The sequence below is a fragment of the Bos taurus genome, chromosome 10 (assembly GCF_002263795.3).
Source record: "Bos taurus isolate L1 Dominette 01449 registration number 42190680 breed Hereford chromosome 10, ARS-UCD2.0, whole genome shotgun sequence".
Taxonomy (NCBI): Eukaryota; Metazoa; Chordata; class Mammalia; order Artiodactyla; family Bovidae; genus Bos; species Bos taurus.
In genome coordinates, this window is record NC_037337.1 from 21,862,455 (window position 1) to 21,872,292 (window position 9,838).

A 9,838-nucleotide genomic window follows, 5' to 3' on the forward strand; every position below is an offset into this window, starting at 1 on the left:
GCTGCGGGATTCTTGGCGCCGGGCATCCGGACCGCCCGCTAAACCCCTGTGCCTATCCTGTGCCCCTCGGGATCCGGAGTCCGGCCGCAGGGAAAGAGAAGCGGCCGCCGAGACGCTGCAGGGTGCCGGGCGGGGAGGGGGCTGGACGCCCCAGACCCGAGGGCATGGAGCGTTTAGGGGAGAAAGCCAGTCGCCTGCTGGAGAAGTTAAGACTCTCGGACTCCGGCAGCGCGAAGTTCGGCCGCAGAAAGGGTGAATCTAGCCGGTCTGGGTCTGATGGGACCCCCGGGCCGGGCAAGGGACGCCTGAGTGGGCTGGGGGGACCAAGGAAATCAGGGCCCCGTGGAGCTGCTGGGGGACCTGGGGATGAGCCGTTGGAGCCAGCCCGGGAGCAAGGCCCCTTGGACGCTGAGCGGAACCCGCGCGGCTCCTTTGAGGTGCCGCGCTACGAAGGCTCCTTTCCGGGGGGACCGCCTCCCTCCCGGGCCTTGCCTCTACCTCAGTCGTTGCCCCCCGACTTTCGGCTGGAGACCACGGCCCCAGCCCTAAGCCCCCGCTCCAGTTTCGCCAGTAGCTCAGCCAGCGACGCGAGCAAGCCGTCCAGTCCCCGGGGCAGTCTGCTGCTGGACGGGGCGGGGGCTGGTGGAGCCGGAGGTAGCCGACCCTGCAGCAACCGTACCAGCGGCATCAGCATGGGCTACGACCAGCGCCACGGCAGCCCTCTGCCTGCCGGGCCATGCCTGTTTGGCCCACCCCTGGCCGGGGTTCCGGCGGGCTATTCCTCTGGAGGGGTGCCGTCCGCCTACCCCGAGCTCCACGCTGCCCTGGACCGACTGTGCGCTCATCGGCCCGCGGGGTTCGGCTGTCAGGAAAGTCGCCACTCGTATCCCCCGGCCCTGGGCAGCCCGGGAGCTCTAGCCGGGGCCGGGGTGGGAGCGACAGGGCCCTTGGAGAGAAGAGGGGCGCAACCCGGGCGACACTCGGTGACTGGCTACGGGGATTGCGCCGCGGGCGCCCGATACCAGGATGAACTAACAGCGTTGCTGCGCCTGACGGTGGGCACAGGTGGGCGAGAAGCCGGCGTCCGCGGAGAATCCGCGGGGATTGAGGCGTCGGGTCTCGAGGAGCCGCCGGGTGCGTTTGTTCCAGAGGCCGCCCGGGCCCGGATACGGGAGCCAGAGTCCAGAGAGGACTACTTTGGTGAGTGAGAGAAGTGGTTAGGGTCGGGAAAGGACCGGTCGCTTCATTCGGTTGCCGGTTGCCCCGACGGCTGACGCTGGGAAGTCGGAGGCAGAGACGCGGGGCTAGGAAAGAAGCAAGAGGAATTTCCCACACCCAGTGGGTTTCAAATGGACCACGGGCATCTTATTCCTGTTAAATTCACCGCTTTCCCCTCCCCACCTCCGCCCCGATGATCTCGTGAATCCCAGTTCCTCAGGCTTTAGAGCCTGGGTGTTTTCGCGGTAGGAGGCCTTGCGGGGGGTGGGGGGCAAATGAGGCGGTGAGAGCATCCCCCTTCATATTCCCCCCTCGACGGCCGTGCCCCTGCAGGCTCCTGCGCTCCGCGCCCCCACCCGGGCCCAGGCTCCACCCGCAGGAATTCGGGGAATGCGAGGGTGGGGGGGCGGGGCGGGCGGGCAGCGTGCGTGCCGGCTCCTGCCCGGGCGCTCCAGGTGCCCGCGGGCGGGGCCGGCCGCGCTACGCTGGGCGGAGGTGGGGTGCAGGGGGTTGGGGACCTGCTTCCTAACACGCGCGGAGCTGTGGCCGCTGTCGGGGAAATGGAGCCTGGGGGGAGGAAGAAAACCCTGGACGGAAAGCAGGGACCCTGCTGCTGGCTGGCCCCAGTCCTGCTGGCTCCGTGCGTGCGTGGGCATTTAAGTCCAGACCCAGTGGAGTCAGCTTCTATTTTTCCCATCATCCGGAAGTTAGGGCAGGAGCCTTGACCACCCGGGACGGCATCACCCCTGGATGGCCCTGGATGGATGACGACCGTGTGTAACTGCCAGAAATAACCTGGCCATCAGTTTTGGTCATAACCTGCTCAGAATCCTTACTTTTCTGTTGCTAAAGAAATCTGGTCTCTGCCCCTCTTCCGACGCAGTTAACTTCAAGAAATATTAACTATTGTACGTCTCAGCTGCGGGAGGGTATTGCGGTCTTGAATGATCTTTTAGCCAAGACCCACAGACACCACTTCACTGTATTAAAAAATGCGGATCTGGTTGCGATAGGAAGTACAGAAAGAAGTTGGAGGGCTCACACCCAGGTCTGTGAGCCTGTTCAGTGTTCCCAGCGCCTTCTCACCTTTCTTACCATCCATGTTCCTGCGGTAGACCCCAAGCTCTAGAACTCTGGCTAGAAATGTAAATAGGGAGAGGAACCCAGCCAGGGAAGGAAGACTGGGAGGAGGTTCAGAAGTAGCAGGGGCTAAAGGCTGAAAGGGCCCTGCTTAGTTCAACTCTAATCATTCCCTGTTTGCCCCGACCTGAGAAAGCCCAGAGCAGATAACCCTTTTGTCAAGGGAACCTTTTAGCAGTTTCCTTTTGAGGCCAGGACACCCGCTGATGGGTGGACAGAAGTCTCCTCAGCTAAGCCATCGGAACCAAAAGGAGGAAAGTTGCTGGGAGAAACTGCTGTAAAAATGGCAGGAAGAACTTAGAGGTGGGATGTGCTAGGTTAGAGGTGGTGAGTCGGACATGCCTGAGCAGTTGGCTCTCATCTTCCCATAATGTCCAATGCTTCCCCCAAAAGTGGCTCTAATAGGGCCCCCTGGCACGATGCTCTTGGCAGGCAGAGCTCCCCTCCCTACAGAGGGTGGGTGGGGAGGGACCTCTCTCCCTAGGGAGGGGTCAGTTTGCCTCCTCTTGACAGAACCCCCAACCTAACTCTGCCCTCCCACTCCTGTGCCTAGTAGGGGCCCTCTTCCTTGGCTCCAGCCTTGCCCAGCTGCCAGAGGGTGGGTGGGAGCAGGGCAGGCCTGGGCCCATCAGTTGCTGCAGCTGCTGCACGGGCTCCCAAGCCCCTGGGCAAAGATTGGGATGGGCCCCAACAGGCAAGGAGTGTGGCAGTGTGCCGAGGGGGAGAGGTGGGGCAGGGTGAGGGGTGAGGCGGGCCGGTTGGGATCTGCTCCCCAAAGACAAGCCCTGGCCCTCACTCATGGGCCTGGAATTGGGGAGTGGAAGGAGGGAAGAACACACCCAGGAAAGGCGGGTGCCAGAGCCTAGTGTTATGTATCTTAGGAGAGATGTTGGGGAAGAGCAGTTCAGCTTTGTTTCTTCTATTATAGAAGATGACAGGGAGACATTAGGGGTTCTGCCACCTTCCCCCCTCTTCCTCTGCAACCCTCAATCCTTGGAACACACCCTGCATTCTAAGCAGCCACCTACCCAGAGGAGTCACACTCACATGGCCCTGTCTCCACAGGGCCCTCTGCTGAGCCACATCTTTCTCACCATCTTTGGAGGCTTAGAGGTATGGAGCAGAGCTCTTTCTGTAACTGAACAGCAGTTCATTTTACAGATGGGGAAACTGAGGTCCTGGAGAGGCTTTCTGGGCCTGGCCTCCTTTCACTAGGACATTTTTTCCAGGCTGCTGCTGGGCCCTTATGAACTTGCATCTCTGTCTACACAGTGCCCCAGGGATCCGACCTTGCCTTTTTAGTCTTTTCTCCCCTACAGAAACCAGTGTCTGAAAGCCGGAGACCTTTGACTTTTTCCAGTTTTCCACAGTGCTGGGCACAGTGTTTTTGCTTGGCGCTAAATGGATGTTCAGATAATGTCTGTTGATTAATCAGTCAACAAGAGTGAGTCTGTCCAGCCAAGCCCTGGCTGCGTCCCATTTACTCGTTCTTCCCAGAATGGAGCCCATCAAACAGAGGTTGTGGCTGGTGGTCTTCTGCCATCAGGAAAGATGGCGACTGCCTGGGTTTGAGCGGGGGGCGTGGGATGTGATGCTGACAAGCTGTTCTCTCCTCTCAGGCACGTGTATCAAGTGCAACAAAGGCATCTACGGGCAGAGCAACGCCTGTCAGGCTTTGGACAGCCTCTATCACACCCAGTGCTTTGTCTGCTGCTCCTGTGGTGAGTGCGGCCCCCAGAGAGACCTTCTGGACAAGGCCCGAGGCCTCGAGCGCGGACACACGCATGAGTGCCCAGGGAAAGCAGAGCTGTGCCTCTGCATTTGCTGGTCTGGCCTTCGCCTTCTTTCCTGCTCCCCTACTCCGTGCGCTACCTGGCTCTCCCGCCGCACGCCGGGTCAGCTTTCTAGCCAGAGTCAGCGCTCCGTCTCTTCGGCCTGTTTCCTTTGCTCTGTTCCTCCTTTCTTCTGCCTTCCTGCTTGCCCAGGCTGGACTCCCTCCCAGCCCTCTGGCCTCTCCTTGGTGGGGCTTGGTCTTGGGCAGCCCGAGTTGCCTGGGGCGACAGTGAAAGACTGGAATGTGGGAAGGGTGGGGTGGGCTGGGGGAGTGGGGAGCTGTGGGGGGCGGAGAGGGGGGGTTTTCTCTTGGCTGGTCAGAGTTCAGCCACCTCGCTGGAGTGCAGGCCACCAGGCCATGCCAAGCTGATGACATCACGCTCCAGGAATGCCCGCTGCTGTTAGCTCAGGAGGCCCGCCTGGAGGGGGGTGCTCCCAGTGGCTTCAACTCCCCAGCCTTCCCTCACCTCCCTCATTACCACCCCCAACCCCCGCCCTTACCCACTCTGATTTCCTTTGCTGAACCTTTTAATCTCCTATCTATGCCTGTCTGACTCCAGCACTCAGCTTTTCTTTCCGCGCCACTCCCAGCCTCTGCCTGGCTCTCTTTAGGTTCATCTGTCTATTTGTCCTTCTGTTTATGGAGCCTCTTCTGGGAATGTCTGTTTCCCTCCTTCTACTCCCTTGTGTCTCACAAGTTTCTAAATCAACTTTTCTGAACCACTGGGGAGAGCTGGAAGTGGAGATTTTGATGAGAGGAGGGCAGATATGGGCAACTTGCCCATTCTCCGCACTGGTCTCATTCCTCCTGATCCCTGATAATTTAGACACCCTGGAGCAGTTCCTGGGTGTTGGTTTCATGGGGAATCGTCCTGCCTTGTCTGCTTGCAGAAGATCCTGGGCTGCTTCTGACCCCAGAGACTCTGGGTTCTTCTAAAATTGGGGAAACAGTCTAGTGTGGCAGGAAAGGGGGCCAACTTTGCTCCCAAACAAAGCACTTTGTCCCCAGTGGTAGTTCCAGTATGTCCTGACCTCCACGGAGCTTATCCCTGGGAGACAGGGCTCAGAGGAGAGCTGTGTGGAGGCTTCTGGGTTGAAAGGTCCCAGAGGGCAGAGTCCATGACAGTGTGATTGCGTTTGAACACATCGTATGGCATCTTGTTCAGAGCCCCTGAACCTTGTCCCCAACCTGTGGTGGGCTCTGCTCTCCCAGGTGGCTCCCTGAGCAAGCCCAGACACTGGGGAAGAAGGCACTCGTGTAAAGCAGGGCCGTAGAAAACTGGTGAGGAGGCAGAAGCTGGAGAAGTAATAGCAAAGGAGTGGGGAATTGGCAGGAATGAGACCAAAGCAAATGGGAATTGCATCAGATGGGGTATTTGTGTGGGGAAGTGGGGCAGACAGCAGTTAGGAGGACAAGCGCTAAAGTCCAGGTTTAAGTGAATCATGAAACATCAGAGAGCAGTGACCCTGCCATGGGGATGCCCTGTGGCTGGACCCCGGAGAGACTCCAGCGTCTTCTCTGCTGCTTCTAGGGCGAACTTTGCGCTGCAAGGCTTTCTACAGCGTCAATGGCTCTGTGTACTGTGAGGAAGACTATCTGGTGAGTGAGAGGTCCCCTGGGTCTGGAATTGGCTCCCACGCCTTGCTCTATGGCCAGCTGGGGTTCCACTCCTCAGGTTGTTCTCAGCCTGTAATGCCCTCCCTTGGTCTTCTCTTCCCAGTTTTCAGGGTTTCAGGAGGCAGCTGAGAAATGCTGTGTCTGTGGTCACTTGATTTTGGAGAAGGTAAGCAAACTGTCTTCAGCTGAGACTGTGAGGCTGCTGGGCCGAGGGGCGGAATCAGGAACTAAATGGATCCTGAGAAAAAGTGGGGGGAGAAACCCATCAGCAATCACTTGCATCCTATTCTTTGCCCAAACAACTGTTTATAGTGGCTTCTCTTTGCTTGTGGAATCAAGTCTGGACTGCTCAGCCTGCCATCGAGCCCCTCCCTAACTCTGCAGGCACAGCCCCGCCCTCCGCCTGAGCCTGGAGTATGGGGTCCTGAGTCTTAATCCCCTTTCTGCTACTGGCTGAGATCAGTTGAAGCTCAGTTTTCTTTTCTGTAAGGAGGAGTTGGTTTGGCTGGTGGTTCCCCGCCCTGGCAGCCTAGTAGATCACCTGGGAAGAACAGAAGAAAATACCAGGGCTGGGTCATCTCCAGAGACTGTGGTGAATACTTCTGGGTGGGACCCAGGCACGGATGGGCTTAAAATCCTCCCTGTGTGATCCTGATATGCAGCCAAGGCTGAGAAACACTGGCCTGGATGCTCCCTAAGACGTTTTTCAGCGTTTCTGCATCCATTTTTAAGACTGCTTGGTCCTCCTGGATTCCACAGTGGAGGGAGGAGAGCAGGGGCTCGGATGAGGTTAGGGGGAGCAGCAGGGAGCCTCATCAGTAGCTGAAGAGCAGAGACTGATTCTCCGCCCACCCCATGAACCAGATCCTCCAGGCAATGGGAAAGTCCTACCACCCCGGCTGCTTCCGATGCATCGTTTGCAACAAATGCCTGGATGGCATTCCCTTTACCGTGGACTTCTCCAACCAGGTGTACTGTGTCACCGACTACCACAAGTGAGTCCGGCCCGCGGGCTGCGGTGTGGAACCCGGCTCAGGGAGCCCCCTACCTCGGCTCACCTCTGTCTTCTCCCTTACAGAAGCTACGCTCCTAAGTGTGCAGCCTGTGGCCAACCCATCCTCCCCTCAGAGGTCAGTGTGTCTGGGTTCTCCTACAGGGCAGCCAGGGCTGCCGCCTCTGGGGAGGGACTGGGGACTGGCTGCCTGGCCTCTCATGGGAGGCGGTGGTGCTGAGGAATGCACTCCTCGAAGATTCCCGTGTGACTCTGCTCTCTGGGTCATCACCCTGACCCCAACATCCGGGCCTGGACTTGTCCGACAGCCTCGCTGGGCCCAGGCTTCATCTCTTTTCTCCCAGTCCAGAGAAGGAGACTTTCTCTGAAGTCAAGGTCACCAGCTCCCAGATGTAGGGGCTGGGAAAAGGTGGGGAAGAATCCTCAGGGCTGCTAGGAAGGGGTCAGCCATGATTTACACTGTGTGCCGTGGGAAAAATGCCAAAAGCCTGTGAGGACCCAGACCCTGCAGGGTCTCCTCGTCCCCGGCTTAACTTACTTATGCTGCATGCCCCTTCCCTCTGTAAGGCCTGAGCCCCCAGACAGAGGGGAGGCTCCAAGAGGGGACACTGCGCTTCTGGAGGTGGCGCCAAGGACGGGGAAGGGGAAAGTTCCCATAGGGTTTGCAAAGGCCATCGCAAAGCTACAGAAGGGTGATGTCCTTGGTGGTCCAGTGGAATCTGAGCTTCCCCTGCAAGGGGCTCAGGTGCAACAGATCCCTGGTCGGAGAAGTTCAGTGTGCCCAGTAGTGCAGCCAAAAGAGGAAAAAGCTACAGATGGAGGCAGAGAGGATCTGGAGGCCTCTGTGTGATCTTTCGTTTGGAGGGGGCCAGGTGGGGAGGGCGAAGCTGGGGTTGTCAAGCTGCTTTCATGCCCACGGGGGTGTGCATTATTTCAGGGCTGTGAGGACATCGTGAGGGTGATATCCATGGACCGAGATTATCACTTTGAATGCTACCACTGCGAGGTCAGTGTCAGGGGCCGGGGCACCCAGAGCTGGAATGGGGCTGGGGGAGTGAAGTCTGAAAACTGTCGTTGTCTGTAGGACAGGTATAGGCCGTGGGAAACCAGGAAGGTGCTCTGACCCATCTCTAGTCTCTGTCTCACCCTTCAGCCACTCTCTCTGGGCCTGGTCCTTTAGTCCTTTCTAAATCAGGCGTCACTTAGAGTCAAGACTCCTAAAACAAGGTACTCCTGGTAACAGCTGGAAATGGGATCCTGTCTCATTATTTCTGCTGTAGCAGCGACACCTGGTGTCCAGCTGCGGTATTTCCCCAGGTTTCTCTGGGTGTTCATCCCCTCCAACCCCACCCGCTTTCTTCCAGTCACTGGGAGTTCAGTGCTGCACAAGGCAGACTTCCCCAGATGTTCAGGGTGCCCGGGCTGAGTTGAACTAGGTGTCTTTCTTTCCTAGGACTGCCGGATGCAGCTGAGTGATGAGGAAGGCTGCTGCTGCTTCCCTCTAGATGGGCACTTGCTCTGCCACGGCTGTCACATGCAGAGGCTCAGTGCCCGGCAGCCCCCTGCCAATTATATCTGAGATGTAGTCACTACTGCTGCCAACACCACCACTGACAAATTCCTCTGGCCAGTGGGCCCCTCTGAGGCCAGCCAAGGCAAGAAAGGCACTGCAGGCCTGGCAGGAGAGTCCCCTAGGGAGGGCCCCAACGGCCAGAGACCCAAAGATCAAGACATTCCAAATGGGGGACTTCCCTAGTGGCCCAGTGGCTAAGACTCGCAGAGGGCCTGGGTTCGAGCCCTGGTCAGCGAACTGGATCCCACAGCTGAAGATCCTGCGTGCTGCAACTAAAGATCCCATGTGCCACAGTGATGATCAAAGATCACGTGTGCTGCAGTTAAGACCTGGCACAGCCAAACATAATTTTTTTCTTAGAAAAAAAGACATTCCAAATGGATGTGGAGGAGGAGCCCTCTAGTTGCCATGGTAGGGGTGACTGGCCTTCGTTCCATGTGTGCAGACTGCGCTGTAGCATGTGACGGGCACATACAGGTGGGTTCCAGTACTTTCTAAAGGTCTGATTCTGGTCTGTGTCTCTAGTATGCATTTGTGTGCACACACACTCTCTCCTTAGTGACTGTTACACTTGGTTCATTAGAAGTAGCTTATCTCTCTGGACCTGCTGCCTCTTAGAGGGAACCAGGATTGTCCATTGCAGCTCCCAAGCTCTGAGGTTCTGGGAGCCAGAGAGGCAAAACTCTTGGTTCTAATGTTTGGCTAGACCTCTTAAAATCAATTCACTGAAAGTTTACTTAAAGTTCATTTCTCTTAATGACCAGGTTGCCAAAAACTGAGTTCTCTTTTGGGTATTTTTATAGCCATTTCGTTGTTCTGTTCTGTTCTTGGGTATTTCAGATTTATATCTTTTTATCAAAGAGTACTCTTGAGTTATCAGCAACATAAATTTATCAGATTTGCAGCACTTTGTAAATGATTGGATTGCTTCTTACCTTTGTGGATAATATCTTTTTCTATGTTAACCTACTTTTCAAACATTAAACAAAATGTTTTTTTTTTTTTTTTTAATTTTTTGACCACACCATGTGGCATGTGGGATTAGTTCCCCCACGAGGATCAGACCCATGCCCCTGCATTGGCAGCTCAGAGTCTTAACCACTGGACCACCAGGGACATCCCAAACTTTTTTTTTTTTAAGTATAAAGTTTCCAGCAATAAATATAATTGGTACAAACATTTCGTGTATCATTTTTTGTGTTTCTTAATCCAATATTCTTTTCCAAATTATATGCCTTGAAAAATACAACTCAATATGATTTTGATGCCTAGGTCTGTCTACTACATTCGTTCTATTAAAAGGCCAATCAATATATTCTCAACAAACAAGCATGTGGCCTATTCAGTTGACTAACAAAGGTTGTACAGACAACAGCAGTAGAAAGTGAAAGGGTGAAGAAAGATGCTGGTTTTCTTTGTGATTTATACTTGCATCCTGGGTCTT

General features: G+C 56.1%; 1 protein-coding gene across 2 annotated transcripts; it reads left to right on the forward strand.

The window, feature by feature from the left end:
* Window positions 1-120: 120 nt before the first annotated feature.
* AJUBA (ajuba LIM protein) lies at window positions 121-9,573 on the forward strand. Of its 2 annotated transcripts, none has more exons than NM_001192517.1 (8): window positions 121-1,200; window positions 3,978-4,079; window positions 5,724-5,791; window positions 5,913-5,975; window positions 6,674-6,804; window positions 6,888-6,939; window positions 7,759-7,827; window positions 8,275-8,822. In NM_001192517.1, the coding sequence occupies exons 1-8, from the start codon at window positions 165-167 to the stop codon at window positions 8,398-8,400; spliced, it is 1,647 nt and encodes a 548-aa protein (NP_001179446.1). In that variant the 5' UTR covers window positions 121-164; the 3' UTR covers window positions 8,401-8,822. The 2 variants fall into 2 exon arrangements, with proteins under 2 accessions (NP_001179446.1, XP_024853313.1); XM_024997545.2 differs by lacking the exon at window positions 121-1,200 and adding an exon at window positions 3,393-3,471 and having other exon boundaries at window positions 8,275-9,573.
* Window positions 9,574-9,838: the final 265 nt, after the last annotated feature.